This window comes from Amphiprion ocellaris, chromosome 6 (genome assembly GCF_022539595.1).
Source record: "Amphiprion ocellaris isolate individual 3 ecotype Okinawa chromosome 6, ASM2253959v1, whole genome shotgun sequence".
In the NCBI taxonomy this organism is placed as follows: domain Eukaryota; kingdom Metazoa; phylum Chordata; class Actinopteri; family Pomacentridae; genus Amphiprion; species Amphiprion ocellaris.
In genome coordinates, this window is record NC_072771.1 from 15,793,730 (window position 1) to 15,820,937 (window position 27,208).

Genomic DNA, 27,208 nt, shown 5'->3' on the forward strand with positions numbered 1-27,208 from the left:
GATATCACCTTGGCTGTTATTTGCACATTTAACCAATAAGGCATATGTCCAGTGAAGTGTGAACCAAGCCATAAGCCAAAACAAAATTGTTTTCCGGAGAAGCAGTTGCACCAGTACAAAAGGTGATACTACCAAATGGTGGTATGCTGATGCATACAGGGATGGGTTGAAACAGTAGTAGTGGTATTAAACAGTGTGTATTTATTACACATTTTGGGACCTGCTGTTCAAAATCTGTTACTCCTTCCCTTTGTGCCAGAAATCCAAAAATACAATTATTGTATTCTCTTTTAAAATCTTTCAATTTATGATGCACTCATCACTAGAAGCTATGCGTGTGTGTGCAGTGACATTAGTATTTTGGGATTTTTTTACATAAAAGATTTATTCTTCAGAATTTTGTTATGAATCATTTCTAATTTCCTCTAAACGCTTCACTTCCTTAAAAGACTACAACTGTGTCGCATGTAATAATACGTCATCGCGCTCAGGTGACCAACGGCAGCTCGCTAGTTTACTGAAATTTGTGTTTTAGTCGTGTTTAAGTCTGTGTCAGAGTGAGTTATGTCTCAGTTTTCTCTTTCATTTACCCACCTACGATATTTAGGTCATTGTGGGTTAAGCTGAGCTCTCGTTTTTTTTTTGTTTTTTTTTTTAAATTCCACATCGTTTTCTATCGTTGCTATTTAAGCTAGCAGACAAAGTTGACATGTTCGGTTGCAGACATGGTGTGCAAAACTTTATCAGTCCTGGTTTTACTCCTGAACATTTCAGCAGCTTCAGGCGGTTCGTATGTTATCACAGTTGATGTGGGAAATCCAACAGGAGATCTTAAACACTTCTGGAGGAGTACTGGATTCTGGTAGGTCAAATATAAACCTGCCTTCGTTCACATACAGCAGCACAGTGGTGGACAGCTAACAGTGAGAGGAAATCAGAAAGTTGAGAAATTTGGTTTGTTTTTACAAAGAAAGTAGTCGATGACCTCTGTGAATATTAATTGGTATTAAATATTAAGGCAAGCAAGCATTTTTAAGAAAGCCGTTACATTTTTAAATGTGTGGGTCTACATAGTTTTTAAGCAAATTCAAGATTCAAGAACTTTATTGTCATACACAGCAGGAACACATTCTTATTTTGCGAGTTCATACAACTGAAATAACAAAAAAATAAGATGAAATAATAATAAATAGAATACAATAAAAATAAAATAAGATTAAAAAAGAATAGTTAAAAATCAAATTCTAGAAATTCCTGTCCTTACTGCTGCAGTTCCCTTACCATACAGTGATGGAAGTGGTCAGGACACTCTCCACTGTACATCTGTAGGAGTTGCTAAGGAGTTTGGGGGATAATCCAAATCTTCTCAGCTTTCTTAGGAAGAAGAGTCTCTGTTGAACCTTTTGATGGGCTAAATGACAAAACATGACATGGCTGCACTTTCATATTAAGCTTCATTAAACGTATTGTCAAAGCTAAATAGGTTCTGTTTGTGTCCAGCCCTCCACTCCCTCATACCCAGTCCCACCAGTTTGACCTGAACATCGACCAGCAGCTGAATCTGGCCTATGTGGGCTCAGTTCCCCATGGAGGGATCCAGCAGGTCCGAATACACTGGATGCTGGAGCTGGTCAGTGCACAGTAAGTGAACTAACAGGTGGAGACCTCTCCAGATATTATATGCACTAGAATTGTCTGTGCTCATTTTGTGAGGATTTAACTTGATAAATGACAGCTGTCTGATTCTGTTGTTGCAGAGATATTGGAGGACAACCCCAGTATAACTTCACTAAACTGGACCAGCTGATAGAACTCTTGCATGTTAATGGACTCCAGCCAGGTACTGTATCACAGCACATTATATGTTCTTGATTCTTCAATCCATCAGCTATTTATCCTGTAGAGGGTTGCAATGAAATTTAATTCAGTAGCCAAACTAAACATAAACCATAGGTGTGATTTGGCTGCTCTCTGTTGTACTTTGCAGGCTTTGAACTGATGGGCAGTGTGTCTAACTACTTCACTGACTTTGAGAACAAATCACAAGTGTTTGAGTGGAGAAATCTGGTTCATCTCATAGCCAAGAGGTACATTGGTGAGTGAGCGCCATCTGCTGATGTTTAGTCTTTATTTTTTATGTTTATACCAATTAATCACGGCCAATGAAAACTTGAATTTGAAAGCAAATTGTCCAAAAAAAATTCATATAATTTATTTCAGGCTATGTTGGAGGGGCCGGAATATTATTTATATATGTGTTTTTAATTGCTGCTGTTTTACATAACTTCAGAGCAATATATTTGCACAAATAACGGTATCCCTATAAGGACCATTCAGAAAATGTGATGTCACATAAACATTCATCCATCCATCCATTATCTACACACCGCTTAATCCTCACTAGGGTCGCGGGGGGGGTCTGGAGCCTATCCCAGCTGACTCGGGCGAAGGCAGGGGACACCCTAGACAGGTCGCCAGTCTGTCGCAGGGCTACATATATAGACAAACAAACACTCAGACATTCACACCTACGGGCAATTTTAGAGTAATCAATTAACCTCAGCATGTTTTTGGACTGTGGGAGGAAGCCGGAGTACCCGGAGAAAACCCACGCATGCACAGGGAGAACATGCAAACTCCATGCAGAAAGATCCCGGGAAAGCCGGGACGCGAACCAGGGATCTTCTCGCTGCAAGGCGAAAGTGCTAACCACTACGCCACTGTGCAGCCCTACATAAACATCCATAAAACCAAATATGTAATTTGAGTGGAACTGTTTTTGCTACATTAAATAAACTCACAGCAACACTGTATGACCCTATTCCTGCATAAGGCCATACAAGTCATCTTTTGCTTCTTTGTTGATTTTAAATTTCAGATAAATATGGCCTGGGAAGTGTGTCTCGGTGGAACTTTGAAACATGGAACGAACCCAACAACCACGACTTCGACAATGTCACTGTGTCAATTCAAGGTAAACCGGGATGCATTCTGCAGGGTGCTTTTATGTAATTTTAGATGTTTGTTTTAGGTGGAAGATTTTTATTACATTAATAGAAGAAAATACTAGTTTGTTCCCAACAAGGTTGTTCTTATTTTCTATCATAGATACACTTGTGTTGACATTATTACCAGTCATCTTGAATTATGTAATGTGTATTTATTTACCTCTGTATATCCATGAATGAATGATGAATAAACAAATACTTTATATTAAAAAGGCACTTTAATGAAGACCTTTCCACTTTCATGTGTGGCGACCTCGAATTGTTATGCAGCTGTGGCCCCAGTGCCAGCTGCCAATCATAGATTATATATCAAAGACGGGGCTCCAGCTCTGAAAAGTGAAGCTAATGCGGAAGTGATTTCAGCCTTCATTCTTTCTAACAGCCAGAAGGAGGCGACTCCTTTGGTTGAAAAAAGAAGTCTGAGTGTATAGACGACAAAGAGATAATGGTCCTACTTCTCACTTGATTTGCTTCTTCAGTAAACATTTTTGGAATGAATTTGTAGTCTCAATAACTACAAAAATATAATAATAATAAATACAGCATGATGTGCATTTTGTAACTGATTATTCCATTAGAGTAAAATAGACGATAAAGCAGGATATGCAATGTTTACATTTTTCATGGTTTTTGCTGAACCTGTGGAACTTAACTCTTTGGTAGATTTTTTTTATTTTGTCATTAAAATGCTCACATTTCACAGATTTAGCAGCACCAGAGATTAATGATGCTTCAGTGCTGCTGCCATGAGAAGCTCTGTAGTTATTTTACTATAGTGCATTTTTTTTTAGGGTTTCTCAACTACTATGATGCCTGTTCGGAGGGTCTGCGTTCTGCCAACAGTCTCCTGAGGTTTGGAGGTCCAGGAGACTCTTGTCACACACCCCCACACTCCCCATACTGTTGGGCCATGCTGCAGCACTGCTACAACGGAACCAACTACTTCACTGGAGAGACGGGGGTCAGGATTGACTACATTGCCCTGCATAAGAAGGTATGTTTTTGTGGACACTGTATGAACAATATCTAAAATAAACAGAAAACTAACACAGTCATGTTCAGATGTAATGCTAGGACAAGGCCTAGGACACAAGGATAATGACGTTAACAAAATACCACAATTCCTTAAATCCTCTTAGTACAGTCATTCAAGTCTGTAAAACTATATTTATTAATGCATTTATTAGCTTTATTCATTTTAAAACGGATGACTTCTTGTTTCTGTGTTTTAGGGAGGAGGCTACTCTTTGCCAATCCTTCAGCAGGAGATCCAGACAGTAGAGGAGATCCAGGAGCATTTCCCTCGGTTCCGCAGCCTTCCTGTGTATAACGATGAGGCTGATCCTCTGGTTGGTTGGTCCAGGCCTCAGGAGTGGAGGGCTGATGTGACATACGCTGCAATGGTGGTGAAGGTGAGGTAAAGGGATCCAAAAGCATGAAAAACACCACCAGAGTCCAGAGTCATACTGGATGGTGTAGGAATTTACATGGCATGTTAGTAGACTGTTTATGTAGGGGAGGAAGAGATGGGTGAGCCACACGGTTAGATTATTATACAAATGAATTTCAACTTCTCTCTACCAGTTCAGTCACCCTGAATCCAATTCTCTGTCCCGCTCCCTCCAACAGGTAATAAATCAGCACCAGGATCTGTTGCTAGTAGACCCGAACAGCACCATCAACTACACTCTGCTGAGCAACGACAACGCCTTCCTCAGCTACCACCCGCACCCCTTCACCCAGCGCACACTGACCGCCCGCTTCCAGGTCAACAACACCCAGCCACCTCACGTCCAGCTCATCAGGAAGCCTGTCCTCACCGTCATGGGCCTGCTGGCTTTGCTAGGTGACAGTTTCTTTACCGGTGTCAAACTCATTGTAGTTCAGGGGCTACATTCAACCCAGTTTGAGCTCAAGTGGGCCGGACCAGTAAAATTATAACATAATAACGAATAATAACCACAGCTCCACATTTTTCCTTTGTTTTTGTGCAACAAAAGTACATTCTGAAAATATTCACGTTTAAGGAATTATCTTTTGACAAAACATCATGAGCAAGCTGTACTTTCTTAAGAGAAAGAAGTTCAGTTTCAACAACGTTATGCCTCAGTTTGTCTGTTACACATTACAACTGACAGATCACAGAGTGTCTACAAACGCACAAAACATTGAGTCACAGGTATCTGGAACTGAACAATATAGTATTTTACTTTAAAAAACACAATAAACAACAAAAACAAGAGAAAATATTACAAAAATGAGACACAAACGATAAACGCGAGAAACAAATGACAAAAAATTAGACAAACGACACGAAACACAACAAAAAAATGACAAAAAATCTGACAAAAAAGTTTCAGAGAGACAAAATATTGCAAAAATGAGGCACAAAATGACAAAAGAACAATGAGCAATCTAATATTTTATGATCAAAACAACTTCTTATGGTCTTGAAATGATTTTAAATTTATAGTTTTACAGATTGCAGTTAGTGTCTTCTCTGTCATTTTTACACTTTACACCCACAGGCCGGATCAGACACTCTGGCCGGCCGGTTTTGGCCCGCGGTCCACATGTTTGACACCAATGTTCTAGAACATATGAAATCCAGGGTTTTGTGTGTCCCTCAAGGGAAATGTAGGAATCGTTGAAATGCATTCAATTCATATATGTGCATTTTCTAACATATCCATTCTGTATGTGACTACAATGTCAGGAGAGAAGCAGGTCCGGGCTCAGGTTCTGAACTCAGCAGGAAACCACAACAGCACAGTGGGAGTTCTTGCCAGCAGCCACAAACCTGCAATACCAGGCGGCTCAGACAGCTGGCAGGCAGCGGTGCTGGTCTGCAACAGTGACGACAACAGCACCTCCACCAACGCTGACGATGTTACTGTCTCAGTCACAGGACTACCTGCACAAGAAGGTACAGAATACTGTTGGGTTTCATGTCAGTGTAGATAAAAAAGATGATTCTATTTTAACCCTCTAAACCCTAAGCATTTTTCATTAATAGAAGAAACTCAAAAATGTGCAGTGTGACACAATTCTAATGCCACAAACCATTAAAAAACTAACAAAAATGAAAGCTGAAATTTGTTTTTCAAAAGTAAGTGCCCACAGATGTTACTACTACTGGCAAAAAATGGTGACCCCACATAATGTAGAAATTTTATTATTTTACATTTTTATTTTGTTTCCATACTTACCTCTTGCCTGCTCTGTAGAAACGCAGCCTGCAGTTTTGACAAAATCAGTGAATTTTTGTGACCTTGTCGGTTGCAGCCAAGTCACTAGTGGCTCCAAAGCTGCCCCAAGGATTTTTTTCTAGAATCTGGTTCATTCAATTGATTTATTTTTGGCATAGTTTAAATAAGCCTTGTGGAATAAAGTGCTTTTTTGAACTATCATAACTTTAAGCTTCGATTTGGGTATTTCCCCCCTCAGAATACCATCCAATGGCCTTTGCAAAGTTGAAATTTCCAGATCTTCTCTGTTTTTAATGTTTGTAGCTTCTATAATTGCAGTAATTTTACCCGTTTAAAATGTTCTAATTAACATTGGCTTTAGAGTTTTAACCTTGACCTTTACTTCTGCATGTGAATGATTATTTTTAATCCTGCTTGTTATTTGTTTGTTTGCTATCCAGGTCTTGTGTATGTCACATATTACATGGATAATAATGTAACCAACCCATACCAGATGTGGCAGAACATGGGCAGCCCCGACTACCCCACAGTAGAACAATTCAGACGGCTCCGGAGTGGGCAGGTAAACAAGACAGCTGAACAATATTAGAAAAGAAAACACCGTGATATTTGAGTTTTTGCAATATATGTTGTATCCCCACCCCCATTCACAAGCCCTCTCTAAAGAAGCTCAAACGATGCCTTTTAAGCCTCAGTGCCAGGGAAATATGTCTGTGTTCTGCGGTTTACCAGAGTTAATGATCGGTGGCGACAGTGCTGTCCTGGCACATCATTACAGATGTTCTGGGTGTTCACTGTTAATGACTGGTTTGCCAGAGCTGAGTGATGGAGACAGACTGGGCTACAGCTGTGGCTTCAAATTAGGTGATGACAACAGCAGCAAGAAGCAAAACCACTGGAAACATCAACAGTGTTTGTGTACTTACACTGCCTCATACATATAGGCACAGATGGGACGTTTTTGCACAACATTTCCTCCTTACACATGGTTTTCAGGCTGTGTACTCACTCAAAGATCTTGTTCAGTGCAGCCTTATTTAAGCCCTATTTCACTTAAGGTACCTTTTGACCATGTAATGGAAATTTTATTATTTGAAGCCTTATCATTTATTTTACGATTTAAGAGCTACTTTTCTATTAGAAATATATACATTTCTATTGCTTGATATTGTTAAATGAAGGAATAGATTCCTGTGTCTTTGTAATCTAACACAGGTGCAGTGTAACCTTTGATACTGTTAAACCTTGCATAATCCAGCCAAGATGCGGTGTCTGCTAGTCTTCCTATCAGACATACCACACGGTAAAAAAGAGAGGTGCTAGGAGCGCAGCCAAAGACGTCACCTCTCTTACCCTCGCCCTTCTCATCACCAAGCGCTCACACCTTTTGTCTAAGCGACGGTTGAACAAACCAGAGATGTTCCAAGGGGGGGGGGCAGGCATCTGTACACAATTCTTAGAAAAACCACTCTGTTAGCAGTTAGACAGATAACCAGTTTTCTATGTGTGTGTATGTGCAACTGAAAGTATATAATGGGTTGTTTCCTTTTGAGGAGCGCACTTTGCAGTTCCTCTTTCGCTGCATGCCACCTGTTCTTTTTTGAAGCTTCAATAAAGAGACAAAGACACTTCTGGACTCATCAGAGTTTTATTCATACATCGATCGATCAGGGCTGAACTTTTTTCCACAACAACCGCTATTATTGTCTCTGTTTGATCAATCACCAGTTTGTCTGCAGTATCGAAAGCAAACAAAAATACCTGTTAACAATACACATTTTATAATTGGTTTGCAGGAAAATGTGCAACATCTTTGTCAGACCTCAAAGATGCCCGCACTGAATATACATACATTTGTTTGTTTATGGGAAAAACTCCACAGTTCAACTTTAAAGCTTCATTGATTTTTACCTGTTTGTGCTTCTTGTGTTTCTCCTTCTCTGTGCTTTGAGTCATGATTTGACCCACTGGTGATGTGTTGTGTCAGGACGCTCATACTGATGGACCCTGGAAGGTTCCTGCAGGAGACACTCTGACTCTGAAAGCCAAACTGCCCGTTCCCTCCGTCTTCCTCATCCATGTGTGCGCTCAGCCCAAAGCTGTGCCAGATCAGGTGAGCTCTAATAATGTTAACTTGAAATAACTCTGATCCTCCTATTCTTTTATTATCATATTGTGCTTACACTGAAGAGGAGCTAAACTGGTTCTGATGGACAATACTGAAGACAGCATGTCTGAAATGAAGCCTCACAAAAAATATTTCTTCTAAATGCGTCCGTGGAGTTCTTTCTTGTGCCACCTCCTTTATGTTTATGTCACATATGTAAACCTACAACTGAAATATTCGAAGCTAACTTTTACGATTGAACGATTCTAATTTTAAGCTATCAGCAAACCACGGAGTCTGTGAAGCCAAACTAACACTTCAATCTTTGTTTAATTTGTTCATGTGAAGGTAAATTAGGTAATCAGGCAATTCATGAATGTTTTGAAAATGATCATTTGTCTCTTGTATAGACTTCCTATTTCCTACAGAATGTAATTTCCTCTGTGTTTTAGGTCAACGGATTACGTTTCATCAGGATCACCAAAGCCCAAGTTCTTATTGTCTGGTCTGATCATTGTGTTGATTCAAAGTAGGTGCATGTTTGAAACACTTCTTATCTAGAACTCTAATATAGATTCTTTATCAGGCACATGTTACACACATCAGAGGATTCATTATCTTGTCCTTTTAAAGTTGGGTGAACTCAATAAGAACAAGAAAGTAATCGTTTATTACTTTATACTTTTCAGATGCATCAAGACATTTGAAGTGGAATTCTCCAAAGACCAGAAGGAATTCAGCAGAATTAACACCCTGGACATCATTTTTACTTCTTATGTCTTTTCACCTGGTAATGTTTCCTTGTGAATTCTTCTAAGAATAGTCATTAAATGATGTGATTTGTGGTCTGACAGCCACAGAAGTAACATCATGTTCCATGTTGTGTTCTGTAGTGGACCGGGTGGTCGGTGGTCTGTACAGAGTTCGAGCTGTGGACTACTGGGGAAGGCCGGGCCTTTACTCACTGCCAGAGAGGTATTCAGAGGAATCTTAAACCAAGGTCAAGTCCGCTGCTATTCATATCATCTTTCTAATTAGTTTTGTACAATGTAAATATGTTTCGATAGGTTTATGTGCGGATTTTACACTGTATGTTACACAGTATAAGACATTTCTCATGAAGCGTTGCCCAATCACATAATGTGCGTATATTATGCTCTAAGTGGCACTAATTCAGGACTAGAGCATAATGGTTGTAATTTTTAAGACTTCACTATTTGATTTTGCTCTTTTCTAAGCAGACCTACTTATGAATAGTGCAAAAAATGACTGAATACAAAAATCAGCAAACATAACCAAGTCTCATGCATTGATAGCTGAAGTTACTGGAAAATTTAAGGAACTGAAGACATGCGGTCGTAGTGGAAGCCTTTTAAATGCAATTCTGGCAGCACTGACCATAAACACTAACTAGCTCTGATCTTTGGATTGGCTATATTTTATATTTGTGTCATTCAGGACCTATGAGAAGACCCTAACCAGCAACATGTCAAAGTGTCTCAGAAACTTCCAAATCCTCTACATGTGTGTTGGTTTCTGATAAATACTGACTTCTTAAAGTGGTTAATAAACATATACTGTGCATTCCAATACCCATACTACCATAATATTGGGTGCCAAAAAATATTTACAATGTCCTAATACACACAATGTCAAATGCAATACCAGTATGTCCTTCTACATTCGGTCATATTTGCTGTACGTAAACCAGCAGGCTTTTGTGGCTCATTATGACCCACAATCCTCTGCACAGCAGTAGCTATACCACATATGTCCCAGTGTCTTTCACAAACACAAAACAAGCTTGGCCCACTAAGAGGGAACAGGCTGATGACAGCATTATTTACACTAGACAGTGTGATAAATATATGAGTGAGACAGCTAAAGCTAAAGATGACTGATACAGCTGTATGCATGCAGCGTACAACAGTATATACTTTGTAAGAGCAGCAGCAGTATGTACTGAAAGTGTGAGATTTGGATTGCAGGGATGATTTCATTTTGACAAAGGCTAAATAGTTTGCCAAAACATTTTCATTATTATATATATCTATATCTATAGATAGGTATAGATGTATCTATAGTGCACCCGGAAAGTATTCACAGCGCTTCACTTTTTCCACATTTTTTTTATCTTACAGCCTTATTCCAAAATGGATTAAATCCATTTTTCCTCAAAATTCAACGCAAAATACCCCATAATGATGATGTGAAAAAAGTTTTTTTGAAATTGTTGCAAATTTATTAAAAATAAAAAACCTGAGAAATCACATTTACATAAGTATTTACAGCCTTTGCCGTGAAGCTCAAAATTGAGTTAGGTGCATTCTGTTTCCACTGATCATCCTTGAGATGTTTCAGCAACTTAATTGGACTCCACCTGTGGTAAATTCAGTTGATTGGACATGATTTGGAAAGGCACACACCTGTCTATATAAGGTCCCACAGTTGACGGTGCACGTCAAAGCACAAACCAAGCATGAAGACAAAGGAATTGTCTGTAGACCTCCGAGACAGGATTGTCTCAAGGCACAAGGCGAAGGTTACAGAAAAATTTCTGCTGCTTTGAAGGTTCCATTGAGCACAGTGGCCTCCATCATCTGTAAGTGGAAGAAGTTTGGAACCACCAGGACTCTTCCTAGAGCTGATCGACCATCTAAGCTGAGTGATCGGGGAGAAGGGCCTTAGTCAGGGAGGTGACCAATAACCCGATGGTCACTCTGTCAGAGCTCCAGTGTTCCATTGGAGAGAGGAGAACCTTCCAGAAGGGCAACATCTCTGCAGCAATCCACCAATCATGCCTGTATGGTAGAGAGACCAGACGGAAGCCACTCCTTAGTAAAAGGCACATGGCAGCCCACCTGGAGTTCGCCAAAAGGCACCTGAAGGACTCTCAGACCATGAGAAACAAAATTCTCTGGTCTGATGAGACAAAAATTTTACTCTTTGGACTGAATGCCAGGCATTACGTTTGGAGAAAACCAGGCACTGCTCATAACCAGGCCAATACCATCCTTACAGTGAAGCATGGTGGTGGCAGCATCATGCTGTGGGGATGTTTTTCAGCGGCAGGAACTGGAAGACTAGTCAGGATAGAGGGAAAGATGAATGCAGCAATGCACAGAGACATCCTGGATGAAAACCTGCTCTAGAGCGCTCTTGACCTCAGACTGGGGCGACGGTTCATCTTTCAGCAGGACAATGACCTGAAGCACACAGCCAAGATATCGAAGGAGGGGCTTCAGAACAACTCGGTGAATGTCCTTGAGTGGCCCAGCCAGAGCCCAGACCTGAATCCAATTGAACATCTCTGGGAGATCTGAAAATGGCTGTGCACCGACGCTTCCTATCCAACCTGATGACGCTTGAGAGGTACTGCAAAGAGGAATGGGCGAAACTGGCCACAGATGGGTGTGGCAAGCTTGTGGCTTTATATTCAAAACGACTTGAGGCTGTAATTGCTGCCAAAGGTGCCTCAACAAAGTATTGAGCAAAGGCTGTGAATACTTATGTACATGTGATTTCTCAAATTTTTCATTGTTAATACATTTTTAACAATTTCAAAAAAACTTTTTTCATGTTGTCATTATGGGGTGTTGTGTGTAGAATTCTGAGGGGAAAAAAATGAATTTAATCCATTTTGGAATAAGGCTGTAACATTAAAAAAAAATTGGAAAAAGTGAAACGCTGTGAATACTTTCTGGATGCACTGTATATCTGCAAGAACTTGTTTAATGCAGGCAGCATTTAAATGCTTGCCTTGTAGTTTCATATAATGTGTCCATAATGTGTTACTATGCAGTAGGTATGAAAGGAAAAGTAAAATGCCTGATGTGTATTATTTGAAATGATGCTTTTAAATTTGTTATATTCTGTTTTTTATTCTTGAAATGTGTGTATATTGTGTTTGTGCATTACATAAGTAAAGTTTGATAACCACTCTAAGTTGATTAAATTCATTTTTTTTTACAAAGACAAGGACAATAGCAAGTTTCTTTATAAAATTTATTGTCACCAATACAGAATGATCATGCAATACAGATGTTACCCATCAATGTGACAATACCATACAGTTGGTTACATCTTCACATTCGCTCAACTAGTGATAGTTTTCAGTGGATTTGGCTTGAAATTTAACGTTTAACTTGGCAGTGTTCATTTTCTCAAGGGGTGGTGGATTGGACTTTTTCGCTAATTCTCTCCTACGACATTGGAACATCGCACATGGCAAGTTTGACAGGATTGTTCTCCTGAGAAGAGCTCCTTCTCCATCTTGGGAAGATGATGATCAGTCCAGTGGTGGGTGGCTCAATGGACTCCAGCTGAAGAGCAGTTTAGCAAGCTCCTGTTAAAAATAGAGAAAAAGAGGGAAGAAGTGTAGGATGAGTTTAAATGTCAAAAGTTTACAGACTGAATGCTTTAAATGCAAGTCAAGGTACATGATCACTTCTGCTCTGTTTGTTACCTACCGGACTGCAGCACAGGCTGGAACTGTCCAGCCATGCAGATTTCCTCCTGCTTCTGGCGGACCACTCTCTGGATGGCAGGGGGGAGGCCGCGGGGGTTGCGGGAGAAGACCAGGGAGTAGCCGTCCTCGCAGCTTCCATCGTCCTTCACAGTGCGGCAGGCGTAGGTGATGGCGTAGTTGTCATAGTCGGTGTCAATGACCCAGTAGTTGTCACCTAGAAAGGCAAAGTGAGAAGTTAGCCTCAGCTGCATGAGAGAGAGAGAGCAACCAGAGGGTGTGTAGATAAGTATGCATGTTTACCGCCGCTGGAGAGGTAGCTGGCCAGTCCCTGGTAGTTCATGAACATCTTGCCGGGGGTGCCAGGGTCAGGCACTGAGTACTGAGCAGCCATGTCAGCACAGACAACCCAGAACCTGGACGTCAAGCAGACAGAACAGTGTAATATTTGAAAGCAGGAATGGGAACCTTTTAACTATGTAAGTGTCTCACATTCAGACCAAGTAGGTTTTCAAAAAGATCGCAAACACCCACCCAAAGAGAGTGACTCTGCCTCTGGAGGAGGCCACCATGGCACCATCATCACCAACAGTGTATTCAGCAGAGATGTTGTCCTGCAGGAACAAACCCTCAGGGTCTTTCTTCTGCAGAGCGTACCACTTTCCTGCATACTGTCAGGGGGAAAACAGCAACAAAGAGAAATTATTTTGAGTCAAAACCATGAGGTAAGTAACAAATTCCTGACTCCAACTGTAGTAGACAACACTATATTTCACTGTATGTTGATGATGTCCTGGTTTATGTAGTTGTTGTTGATCATTGTATCCCTGTTAAATTATTTTTGTGCTATTCATTAATTTGTGTTACCAAGCTGTCCTGAAGCTATAGGGAAGTATTAGTGTAAGTGGAATCATTCTAATTCAACTTAGAGTAAACCAAAACACAATTTTTGACAACTGGTGGCAGAATTTATTTAAATGTATTTGTCTGGCTAATTGTGAAAGACTTGTGGATGTACTCACTCTCTGGGGGTCAAAATCGTCTTTGACTGTGAAGCTGTCCACCACACAGGTGGCCAGGCTGTGCTCCACACAGGCCAGGAAGAACATCACCAGGGCAAAGATTTGGAAATCCATTCTAGACAAAACCCAAGTGAAGTTAATTTGCTGCATATAAATTCCCTATTTACAGTTGAAAAGTTATCACTCCTCTTGACTTTAAATCTCTTCAAGTGGATAAATGTTATAAAAATTGTTTTAAAAAATAAACTTTCCTCCTAAGAAGTGTAGCAGATTCCCGTGAAGCAGCATCTCCTTACCTGAAGTGTTGAATGAAGCCACAAGAAGTTTCTGGTGCAGAGTTGTTCCAGTATCCGAGATGTGGTGAGAAGACAGACTGTGAGCCTTTTATACCCGATGCACACAGGCTCTCTGATTATTTTCACTTCTTGAACCTAAATGCAGAGTTTAAATCTACCGCTAATCCAGTTAACAAAATCCCCCGCTGTAAGCTGATGAACCCTTCCATTCAGCAGTGTATGGGCTTTATGTAATTGTTTTCAGAGCTGCATAATGGAGTGTATTACGACAAGCCCCGAGGGTGAGAAGGTGGCCTGACTGAGGTTTAAGTCATACGTCCAGGTGAAGCTGTTTACATGTGCAGACGAATGTATTTTGGGCTTTGAAGCGACATGGAAACTTTTACTGAGAGATTTACTGAGTCATGGCTGCTGAGAAAGTGCTGTAACACGGAATACATTAGAGACTATGAAACAATATCATATTACAAGGATTTTGTAGTGTGTTTTTGTGTTTGTGTGTGCTCATTAGACCAGCCATCCTCTTTGAGTTTGCTGTCACAAATATTCCTAAATCCATAAACAGGGATATTTATCTAAAGTTTTTCCAGCTCTCTTTAAATCCATAAATACATTTATACTTTTTAATATTTTTGCCTTAGTTTTGGAACAAGCTGTCTGACAAGACGAGGCTCACAGAACCAGTGACGTCTTTTAAATCACTTCTTAAAACATTTTTATAGACTCATTTTAATGTGAAGTTGTTGATTTATTAGTTGTTATTAGTAGTAGTATCAGTAATGGGAATATTCCACTATGAAGGCCTTTTCTTTAGTTATTTGGATAGAAAGAAAAAAAATTTGGAAAAATTCTTAAGTCTGCAACTCGTAAGTGTGCGAAATCTATAAAGGTATTTGATGAAATGTCAGTTTTGTTCTTTCAGATGAATTGTTTGATTATATAGTCTAGGGGTGTCAAACTAATTTTAGTTCAGGGGCCACATTCAGCCCAATTTGATCTCAAGTGGGCCGGACCAGGTTAATCTTAGCATAATAACCTAAAAATAACAACAACTCCAAATGTTTGCCTTTGTTTTAGTGCAAAAAAAAACCCCACAGTTCTGAAAATGTTCGCATTTAAGGAATTATCTTTTTCATTATGAACAACTTTGAATTTCTTCAGTAAAATAAGTGCAATTTCAACAATATTATGTCTCAGTTTCATCATTTACACATTACAACCTACAGATCACAGAGTGTCTACAAAACATTTAGTGACAGGTATGATCAAAACAACTGGTCAAGATCTAGAAATTAATAAAAAATATATAGCTTTACAAATTTACAATTTGCAGTTAATTTCTTCTCTGTAATTTTTAGACTTTGCAAAGTCATCCCAGAGGCCGGATTGGGCCCTCTGGCGGGCCGCTTTTGGCCCATGGGCCTTATGTTTGACACCCTTGATGGAGTATATCAGTGTTCTTGTTTCGTCATTCTTGCCTGTACATTTTGCTGTGTCTGTTTTGCATTTTTTTGTCAAAATGGACTAAAAATATCAAGTTTCACACAAGCCTTAAAGATTAAAAAAAAGACGAAGCACTTTTACATTTCAAAACCACACCAACAGGCCAAATAATAAACCAGTCTGGAGGACAACACTGAGTGATGAATGTTGTAATGAAGTCTTGTCACGTTATGTCAGCAGAGGCTCAGGTGTTCCCGTCACCTGCTTGGTTAAGTAACCTACTGTGATCTTGTCTGTAAACGCAGCTTCACCCTGTAATCCTGAACAAAACGTGTCGTACAGGAAACAGCTGAGGTGTGATAAAGGAAGTTTACACTACTTATGCATCAGCAAAGCGTGCAGAGAAACCGTGCGTTCTTTCACAGGTGTTCAAGAAGACTAAACTTAAAAGAAATGTTATTTGCTCTATAATTAAAGGGATTTTATTAAAGCACTTTAGCAAAGCAAATTTTATTCTGTAAATGTGCAAAATCAGACATCTTGGACAGCTTTTTTTTTTTTTTTAAGAAATCTCTTGTTTGTATTGTTGTGCACTTAGAAAAAAAACAAAGTATGCAAATCGGTATAATCCCCCTAACACGTTCCCTGCACCACTCCTCAGAAGATGAAGATATTTCTGATAATTACAGTAGGTAAGGTAGCTAAGTAAAGACAACCAGTGTGCCAGTAAGTTCAGCTGTATTTTTAGTGCCATGGGCATTGTTGTTGTTCTAATAATAACCTGCTCTAATGACATTAGGTAAGCAGTCTGTGCTTTGACATCCTGGTCTGTTCGGAGATGCCAGGTCCAACTACCTGACACGGCCTGCGATGTATTAACTTTGCATCTCTAATCTGAAAACAAAAGCTAGGTTTAAACGATGAGACTGTAGACACAAACTTGCTTAACTGGATGTAACTGGACCTGTCTGGACGCGACAGGTTAAAGGTTGGTGGCTACAAACAGTGCAAGTTGTATAACGAGATTATCAGGGAGAGATGGATGCAGGAATATGCAAATTCTTATATATAAAAAAAACAATTTGGATGAATGTTCTGACAGGATGCCAGTGTTTTTATATACAGTTTTGCTCGTAAGTTTACATACCCTGGCAGAATCTGGGATTTTTTGGCCATTTTTCAGAGAATAAGAATAATTTGAGAAAAATTTTTCTTTCACTCGTGGTTAGTGGTTGGGTGAAGTCATTTATTGTCAAACAACTGTGTTTACTCTTTCTAAAGCATAATGACAACAGAAAGTACCTAGATGACCCTGATCAAAAGTTTACACACCCTGGAGGTTTGGCCTGATAACAGGCACACAAGTTTACACAAACAGGTTTGAATGGCTGCTAAAGGTAACCATCCTCACCTGTGATCTATTTGCTTGTAATCAGTGTGTGTGTATAAAATGTCAGTGAGTTTCTGGGCTCTTGACAGGCCCTTCATCTTTCATCCAGTGCTGCAATGACGTTTCTGGATTCTGAGTCATGGGGAAAGCAAAAGAATTGTCAGAGGATCTGCGGAAAAAGGTAATTGAACTATATTAAACAGGAAAGGGATATAAAAAGATATCCAAGGAATTGAGAATGTCAATCAGCAGTGTTCAAACTCTAATTAAGAAGTGGAAAATGAGGGATTCTGTTGAAACCAAATCACAGTCGGGTAGAACAACAAAAATTTCAGCCACAACTACCAGGAAAATTGTTTGGGATGAAAAGAAAAACCCACAAACAACTTCAGCTGAAATACAGGTCTCTGGAAAAAAGTGGTGTGACTGTTTCAAGATGCACAATAAGAAAAAGAAAGAAAAATGGGCTGTATGGCCGAGTTGCCATAAGAAAGCCATTACTACCCAAATGCCACAAAGCACCCCGCTTATAATATGCCAAACAGCACAGAGACAAGCCTCAAAACTTCTGGAACAAAGTCATTTGGAGTGATGAGACCAAAATTGAACTTTTTTTTTTTTTTTTTTTTTTTTGCCACAACCAGAAACGTTTGGTTGTAGAGAGGAGTCAACAAGGCCGATGAAGGTACACCATTCCTACTGTGAAACATGGAGGTGGATCGCTGGTGTTTTGGGGTTGTGTGAGCTACAAAGGCACAGAAAATTTGGTCAAAACTGATGGCAAGATGAATGCAGCATGTTATCAGAAAATACTGGAGGAAAATTTGCACTCATCAGCCCGGACACTGCCCAAGGGACGTACTTGGATGTTCCAACATGACAACGATCCAAAGCACAAGGCCAAGTTGACCTGTCATTGGCTACAGCAGAATAAAGTGAAGGTTCTGGAGTGACCATCTCAGTCTCCTGACCTCAATGTCATTGAACCACTGTGGGGAGATCTCAGACGTGCAGTTCATGCAAGACAGCCCAGGAGTTTACAAGAACTGGAGGCTTTTTGCCAAGAAGAATTGACAGCTTTACCATCTGAGAAAATAAAGAGCCTCATCCACAACTACCACAGAAGACTTCAAGCTGTCATTGATGTTAAAGGGGGGAATACATGGTATTAAGAACTGGTGTATGTAAACTTTTGATCAGGGTCATTTGGGTAGTTTCTGCTGTCATTATGATTTAGAAAGAGTAATCACAGTTGTTTGACAATAAATGGCTTCACCAACCACTAACTATGAGTGAAAGAAAAGTTTTTGTGTTATCATTCATATTCTCTGAAAAATGACCAAGAAATCCTAAATTCTGCCATGGTATGTAAACTTATGAGCACAACTGTATACACTGATCAGGCACAACATTCTAACCACTGACAGGTGAAGTGAATAACACCGATTAGCTCTTCATCATGGCACCTGTCAGTGGGTTGGACATATTAAGCAGCAAGTGAACATTTTGTCCTCAAAGTTGATGTGGTAGAACCAGAAAAAATGGACAAACGTAATGATTTACCATTACCACTGTGTCGGAGCATCTCCAAAACTACAGTTCTTGTGGGGTGTTCCTGGTCTGCAGTGGTCAGTATCTATCAAAAGTGGTCCAAGGAAGGAACGATGGTGACCTCCTCTGGTCCCCCACATGAATTTTGAACCATGTCCAACTGTCAGTGGTCACAAAAACACGAGTAGCACAACTCTAGATGATACTGCAACATCACATGAGATCGTGAGTCAGCAGTGACAACAGTCCTGTAACTATTTGACTGTACATCATATTAGCACTCAAGATGAACTGTAGATTTCAGATTTTCAACTCAAACAAACTCGGTGTGAAAATGCCCTGAAACTCCTCTCAGAGTAAACACTACATCTTCCACTCACCCGTTCACTGCACACACTGGTGATGTTGCTGATTGCATGACTTTAAGTTTTCTTAAATAAATCTGTAGTTGAAGTCGTGCACGGTCTCCTTCATGTTTTTCTGTGGTTCAGAGGAACGCATCGCACCTGTCCATGAAGCTCAGCTGTGACAGGGTCATGGGGGACCGAGGTTCATTGATGCACGTGGGAGGGAAGGCTGCCCTGTGCGGTTCAATCCAACAGATGAGCTGCTGTTTCTCAAATTGCTGAAGAAGTTAATGCTGGTTCTAAGAGAGAGAGGTGTCAGAATACACAGTGCATCGCTGTTTGTTGCATAGCTGCAGACCAGTCAGGGTGTCCATACTGACCCCTGTGCACCGCCGAAAGCACTAACAATGGGCATCACAACTGGACCACGGAGCAATGCAAGAAGGTGGCCTGGTTTGATAAATCATGTTTTCTTTTACATCATGTGGATGGCTGGGTGTGTGCATCACTTACCTGGGAAACACATGGCACCAGGATACACTATTGGAAAAAGGCGAGCCGACGGAGGCAGTGTGATGCTTTGGGCAATATTCTGCTGGGAAACCTTGGGTCCTGCCATCCATGTGGATGTTACTTTGACATGTACCACCTTCCTAAGCACTGTTGCAGACCATCTGCACCCTTTCATGGAAATGGTATTCAGTGATGGCTGTGGCCTCTTTTCAGCAGGATAATGCACTGTGCCACAAAGCAGAAATGGTTCAGGAATGGTTTGAGGAGCACAACAGTTTGAGGTGTTGACTTGGCCTACAAATTCCCCAGATCTAAATCCAATCCAGCATCTGTGGGATGTGCTGGACAAACAAGTCCAATCCATGCAGGCCCCACTCCAAAACTTCCAGGACTTAAAGGATCTGCTGCTAACATCCTGGTGCCAGATACCACAGAACACCTTCAGAGGTCTAGTGGAGTCCATGCCTTCACAGGTCAGGGCTGTTTTGACAGCAAAAGAGGGACCGACACAACATTAGTCAGGTGGTTGTAATGTTCTGCCTAATCGGTGTATGACTTTATGTGCAGACTGAAGGCTGCTAGAAACTGTCCGACTTAACTGCAGATTTTTGGCTCTGTAAGCTGCTCTCATCTGCTGTCCAGGTGAAAAACACTTCAAAAATCAACTGCTTGAACACAACCAATTTGTGTCACTCTAAAACTGAAAATTCATTTCCATCTTACATACAACTGAAATCATTCACTTTCAGTAAATGTTTAAGTTAGTATTAACTCATTTTTATTGGCTCACAGAGTAGGAGTCAACAGGGTGAGAACATTATATAGTAAATGTCTTTAAAATAAATCTCCCACAGGCAAACAGCTCCCTTTAGTACATGGTTCTTGTGACAATTCTGCACATTTTTGTGTTAAAGGGATCAACACAATAAGCCTTGTCGTGTTTTTAATGTCTTGACATGATTAGACAAAATAATTACAGGATGTGTTGTACGTAGAACCTGTGATCCAAAAAAGTGTTGATAAGAAAGAAACATCAAATGAAACATTGCATTTGATGTGATGATTATTGTGAGCAAAATGACTGAGGTTAATGTAACATTTGTCGTGCTGTAACTAAAAAGGAGAACACTGCTTCCAAATCAAAGCCACATGCTGATAAACACAGACAAAGCCCACAGTAGTTGTGTACTTCTGTATTTGTGACATTGCTTCATTACAAACATCAAGAGAATAACTTATGAGTGCATCTGCAGTTATACAATGCTGAGTTCAAGAGCCGTATTTCACCTATCACCTAACTAACATAAAACAACTGCATCTGGAAATCCACAGGGGTGTCGTATTATACAAGGTAACAGTTAACACGTCCACAAAAAAGTTGGAGTGTTTGAGTGACCAGGACCCGACTTTGCTGGGGTTACTCCAGAAAAAGGAGGAAGAGGTTGGAAATTGCACATGGAGGAGGACATCCTCACGGAGCTTTACTTCAGGATGGTGTCTTCACTTGCTGTGAGGAGGAGAGGCAAACATTTAGGATTTTTCAATGCAAGAGCGATTCTCAGAGATTAAATTTTGCAGGTCAAAGAACAATGGAACAACGGCTATATTAGGTTTTCTGTGTAGCATGCAGGTGTGTGCATATGGAAACTAGAGATTGAATATCTGACATGTTAGTCAGCATTAAGAGGCTACCTTCTGCGAGCTGCTTGGCAATACGCTCCTGCTCCTCACGGATCTTTTTCTCCTCCTCCTCAATCCTCCTCTCCTCTGCAGCGATAGGCTTCAGGGTATCTGAGCAAGTTAAGACGTACATATTTTTATTAAACGCACATCAATCCCACCCATCAAGCAACATCAGGTTATATTATCTAAACTGCAAATCTTGCTGAGCTTCACAAAGCAAGACTTGCACATTTGCAAATATCTAAACTGAAAATGTCCCATCCTCCTAATTAAAAGGTGGCTGGAACTCAGTACAGATTTGTCAGTTTTTATTTTTTTTTAAAAACACATGGCCTTTGATTTAACTGCATATTTAACCTTTAGTGTTTTGAATAATATCTTGCCAGGACTTTTCCTACATAGATTAATTTGCCAGCACCAAAGGAAAACCACCAGGGCCTGAGCAATATGAATAGAGAGTAAAGCAGCAAATCAGTTTTAATCAGTTTTGTTCATTGGAGCTTCATTTTCTCAAACATTATAGGAATTTTTGTTCATTAAGTGGTCGGAAATAGCAGGAAAATGCATAGTCAAATAACGTAAGACTGCCTTTACCTTACTGGGATTGATCATGCTTATTGTGGTCAGCTCCCAAAGGCCCATTCTGAGCCAGGAAAGACTCTGGTAGTGCATACAATTTTCTGCCCTAATGAATGGATTAAAGCGGGTTCATCTCAGAACACTGCCGGAGCAAAGGACACTACATGATGACAGAATAACTTACCATATCTCCTTTTGCCGTAGATGATGCCAGCAATCAAAGCTGAATACCTGGCTGTCTGTAATAGAAAGGAGATATACATCAGTAACAGTTATAAAGTCTTGCATTAGCCATTTAGGACTAAGCACAAAGGATAGAGGATATCAAGAGAGAAAAGGAGCACTGGATTTAAATCTAACTCTTGACATTTTGTCACTCAGAGGCTTCTTCAGTTTATTGTACATCAGGATGCTACAGTAGTAAATCTAGACTCGTCATTGGCACAAACTACACATCTGGCAGTTTTGATTTTAAATTGAGTAAAACTTTCAGAGTGGTTAGGTCACACTCTTTAAAAGCAGAATTGTTTGACATGCGTTAGTTCCAATAAAATATAGCTAACACAAATATAAAGGCAACATGTAATACTTTATGAAATTATATCAGATCTTTTTAACAAACAGGGAGTATGTATTTGTTGTTCCAACACATTTTGCAGCAGCTACTTATCACACGTGTTGTTTTAATGTAAATGCTTAATCCTGTGCTTTAATCTAGCATGCATTTAATTTATTTTGTTGAGTGAGTTGGTGTTGGTGTCTGTTTTTAATTGTTGGAATTTTAATGTTTCTCAGGCTGCTGTCTTGGCCAGGCTTCCCTTGAAAAAGAGGTCACTGTATCTCAACAGCACCGACCTTTTTAAAAAAATATGGCTTCAACAACAGAATGAGACAGTTAAGTACACACTATAGTGGAAATGACAAGGGGCAGATGTAGAATGAAGATCAGAAAGTCAGTCACTAGTCACATGTTAATGAGGTTAATAATGTTTCACTCTTCCTGGAAGTTTTGGTGAAGCCGGAGGACATTATGAGGGACAGGATCAATGATGTCTGGCATGTCAAAAATTATTTCTTCAACAATAAATACTGTGGACATTTAAGCGCCTGTCTACAGTCCTAAGCAACAACCAACATCCAGCAAGCCAACATCCCCTTCTCATATTTCTCTTGCCATCTGTGGCACCATGCCATTTGAATGGAACTGCATTTTCAGGAGACCTTTTATAGTCACTGGTGACCGGAGTGTCTGTGTGCCGGTCACTATCTGATCATCTGATTGTCCTCCTAAGTCACACCTGACTAGGACACTCAGTGGTTGAGACATTGTTACCAGGTGAACAGCTCAAAAACTTTTAGTGCCCAATTGGTTAAATGTAACACATCTGAACCACGACAACAGAGATTTTTAACTTTTCTCTGTCAGAAAAGAAATCCACTTCCATGCTGCGTTACAATTTTCGTTCAGTGTTTTGTATATATATTAAAACAACTTGTCCATTTGCTGTTTTCTGTGTCACCACCAACATAAACAGTAGAGGACTAAAAGGACCTCAAATTATTTCTAAAAAAAATCAGGGAAATTACAGCTGAATTAAACACTGAACTGCAGCTAAACATGATATTATTTGGATGCAGCATTGCTTATACTTCAACCTGTAGCATTTCTACTTAAAAGAACTGAGTCTTTTCAATGGAGGGGTTGTGTTAGCGCCTAGCAAAGTCAAGGGCGCTGTTCCGTCATTGAACGCTGCACTATATATTAATATTGCACAAATGCACAGATACAACTTGGTGCAGCACAGCTGTAGTTGCTCGCTTGGTTTCACTGGAGGTTTTTCTAACGCTGTGAGGTTAGCCGTTAGCTAGCATACCTCTGGCTAACAGTTAGCAGGTTAACGTGCTCTGCTGTGCAGTTAGCAAACTGAAATATAACAACTGGAGCCATTTTTCAGTAAAACACGACAAAGATCTTTTCACAATATAATGGGCAACACCAACCTTAATCAAAGGCGACACTGCAACAGGAGGAGCCATAGTTTTAGAGCAGACTTGCAGTTAGCAACAGAGGTCACTTTAGCGCCGCAGAGGACTACGGGAGGAGAGACGCTCTTCTTCGCTGAACGTTTCACTGCAGCTCAGTGAAGGAAGTGCTGCGACCTGCTGGAACAACCCGACCTTTACAGCAGCAATTTACAGACTGTCCATGAGTTGTTTTTGCTGTCTTTAGTCCCTGATTCCAATACAGTGTTGGAACTTCACTTAATACTTGTCATTTCAATATTCCCATTTCTACAAAATATTTTTATGATTGTAAAAGTTGTTAAAATTAATATCTGACAACAACGAGACCCAGCATCTGGTCAGCTGGTGCTCTGAAAGCGACCTGAATACCACCAAGACAAAAGAGGTCATTGTGGACCTCAGAGGAGCCAGGAAAACGACCTCATATCAAGTTCCTGGGTCTCCACATCACCAGTGATCTCACATGGACAATCAACGCCTAACATTTGGTGAAAAAGGCATAGCAGAGACTTTTGCTTTCAAGCCTGGACTGAGCTAAGAAAAAAGATCAGCAGCATCGCCACCTATGGAAGCAAATAAGACTCAGCAGATTTGAATATTAATAAGCTATTCAATTTCTAACTTTGAATTTTATTACATCGAAATTATGTTTGTGATTTTTCCATGTACGAATGTAAATCATTAAAATGTGAATAGATAATTTCACTGTTGCTTTTCAATGCTTGCAAATTCAGAGTCAAAATTATAGGTGTAAAATTTTTAATTTGATGAGCTAAGTTGACACTTAAAAAATGCACATATATATATTTCTGATGCGACAAAATTTAAAGTTAGAAATTCAACATTTTTAATGATCAAAATCTGATGAGTCTGATTTGCTTCCATACTACACTATATTGCCAAAAGTATTCACTCACCTGCCTTGACTCGCATATGAATGTAAGTGACATCCCATTCCTAATCCATAGGGTTCAATATGACGTCGGTCCACCCTTTGCAGCTATAACAGCTTCAACTCTTCTGGGAAGGCTGTCCACAAGGTTTAGGAGTGTGTTTATGGGAATTTCTGACCATTCTTCATGAAGCACATTTGTGAAGTCACACACTGATGTTGGACCAGAAGGCCTGGTTCTCAGTCTCCGCTCTAAATCATCCCAAAGGTGTTCTATGGGGTTGAGGTCAGGACTCTGTGCAGGCCAGTCAAGTTCATCCACACCAGACTCTGTCATCCATGTCTTTATGGACCTTGCTTTGTGCACTGGTGCACAGTCATGTTGGAAGAGGAAGGGGCCAGCTCCAAACTGTTCCCACAAAGTTGGGAGCATGGAATTGTCCAAAATGTCTTGGTATGCTGAAGCATTCAGAGTTCCTTTCACTGGAACTAAGGGGCCAAGCCCAGCTCCTGAAAAGCAACCCCACACCATAATCCCCCCTCCACCAAACTTTACACTTGGCACAATGCAGTCCCACAAGTATGGTTATCCTGGCAACCGCCAAACCCAGACTCGTCCATCAGATTGCCAGATGGAGATAATAATAATAATAATAATAATAATAATAATAATACGTTTAATTTATAATGCACTTTACATATAAAATCTCAAAGTGCTACAATACATTTAAAAGAAACATTTTAGAAACAGTAGTAATATGTTAGGGGCTGCACAGTGGCGTAGTGGTTAGCACTTTCGCCTTGCAGCGAGAAGGTCCCTGGTTCGCGTCCCGGCTTTCCCGGGATCTTTCTGCATGGAGTTTGCATGTTCTCCCTGTGCATGCGTGGGTTCTCTCCGGGTACTCCGGCTTCCTCCCACAGTCCAAAAATATGCTGAGGTTAATTGATTATTCTAAATTGCCCGTAGGTGTGAATGTGAGAGTGATTGTTTGTCTATATATGTAGCCCTGCGACAGACTGGCGACCTGTCCAGGGTGTCCCCTGCCTTCGCCCGAGTCAGCTGGGATAGGCTCCAGCCCCCCCCGCGACCCTAGTGAGCATTAAGCGGTGTATAGATAATGGATGGATGGATAGTAATATGTTAGAGCTTAAATAAGAATGTCTTTAGCCCTTTCTTAAATGACTCCGGGGACTGTGGAGTCATTTAAGAAAGGGCTAAAGACATTCTTATTGATGCATGATTCTTGACTCCAGAGAACACGTCTCCACTGCTCTGGAGTCCAGTGGCAGCGTGCTTTACACCACTGCATCCGACGCTTTGCATTGCACTTGGTGATGTATGGCTTGGATGCAGCTGCTCGGCCATGGAAACCCATTCCATCAAGCTCTCTGCTGAAGCACTGTTCTTGAGCTAATCTGAAGGCCACATGAAGTTTGAAGGTCTGTAGTGATTGACTCTGCAGAAAGTTGGCCACCTCTTGGCACTATGCACCTCAGCATCTGCTGACCCTGCTCCGTCAGTTTACGTGGCCTACCACTTGGTGGCTGAGTTGCTGTCGTTCCACACACTTCCACTTTCTTATAATACAGCTGACAGTTGACTGTGGAATATTTAGGAGCGAGGAAATGTCACGACTGGATTTGTTGCACAGGTGGCATCCTATCACAGTTCCACGCTGGAATTCACTGAGCTCCTGAGAGCGACCCATTCTTTCACATCTATCATATTCAGTTTCAAATATTCTTGTCAGTGACATTTTATTCTTGAATACCTTTGAGGAAGTTCTGAATACATCTTTCCAGTACTTTCAAAGCCTAAAGCAGGTTAAAAAAGTCTGGATAAAAGTCCTAATTAGAATTTTGCACCACCAGCCAGACACAGAGTCCAAATTAAGATAAATTTTACAAGTTTAGGCTTTTATCTCTTAAACCTTTAATTATAGATAAGCAACGACAATCAAGAGAAGAAATAAGCTCATATAACTGAGTAACAATATGCTTTGTGGGTGGATTTATGGGCACAATATTGTCTGAGATTATTTTATGAGATGGATAAGGGAACTGAGTCAGAGCAAGTTTCTAACCTGTCAATCTATCTAATCTAAAAACACTGCTTGTTAGGAAGGTGATATGTCTGTTTCAGTTGGGATAATGAGGCAACAGTTTCCTGTATTGAATGTTTATATTGCTAAATGTGTTATTTTACAATCACCAATAATATAGAAGTCTGAAATACATGTTATCTAAAAGATGCTTGTATAGTTTTTTTTTTTTCATTTAAAGAAAAAAAATGTATTGTCCAGCTCAAAACTTCAGCGTCTCTGTCCACACTATACCAACTGCTCTGACTGCATCACAAAAAACAGCGGCTGGTCCCATATGTCCCCTGGCTTTATTGAAACTATCATGGCATAAAATCATCCACTGTGATTTCTTACTCAGATTTACGTTTTAAAGCAGTTGCACTCAGCTAAATGGTTTACAGACCAACGGTGGTGGAAGAAGTGTTCAGATAGTTTACTTAAGTAAACATGGCAGGTTTAGGTTGAGCTATTTTTTTTTTCCAGTGTTTTGTTTAGTATTTTCAGCATGTGTTATATATTACATTTTTCTTTTTTTTCCCCATCTGGCTCATCACCTCCCTCCACGATTTCTTCATTTTGTCACGTTCTCCAATG

At 40.2% G+C, this 27,208-nt stretch overlaps 2 protein-coding genes across 2 annotated transcripts; one reads left to right on the top strand and one right to left on the bottom strand.

The window, feature by feature from the left end:
• Window positions 1-475: 475 nt before the first annotated feature.
• idua (alpha-L-iduronidase) lies at window positions 476-12,265 on the top strand. Its single transcript, XM_023271561.3, has 14 exons — window positions 476-862; window positions 1,501-1,641; window positions 1,758-1,840; window positions 1,988-2,095; window positions 2,879-2,974; window positions 3,800-4,002; window positions 4,241-4,420; window positions 4,638-4,854; window positions 5,725-5,934; window positions 6,658-6,779; window positions 8,205-8,330; window positions 8,777-8,853; window positions 9,014-9,114; window positions 9,218-12,265. The coding sequence occupies exons 1-14, from the start codon at window positions 726-728 to the stop codon at window positions 9,316-9,318; spliced, it is 1,902 nt and encodes a 633-aa protein (XP_023127329.2). The 5' UTR covers window positions 476-725; the 3' UTR covers window positions 9,319-12,265.
• A 50-nt stretch (window positions 12,266-12,315) lies between these two features.
• On the bottom strand, window positions 12,316-14,264 carry LOC111569442 (purpurin-like). Its single transcript, XM_023271564.3, has 6 exons — window positions 14,108-14,264; window positions 13,812-13,926; window positions 13,324-13,460; window positions 13,093-13,205; window positions 12,794-13,006; window positions 12,316-12,669 (listed from the first exon to the last, which is right to left on the bottom strand). The coding sequence occupies exons 2-6, from the start codon at window positions 13,923-13,925 to the stop codon at window positions 12,659-12,661; spliced, it is 588 nt and encodes a 195-aa protein (XP_023127332.1). The 5' UTR covers window position 13,926; window positions 14,108-14,264; the 3' UTR covers window positions 12,316-12,658.
• Between the last annotated feature and the right edge of the window lie 12,944 nt (window positions 14,265-27,208).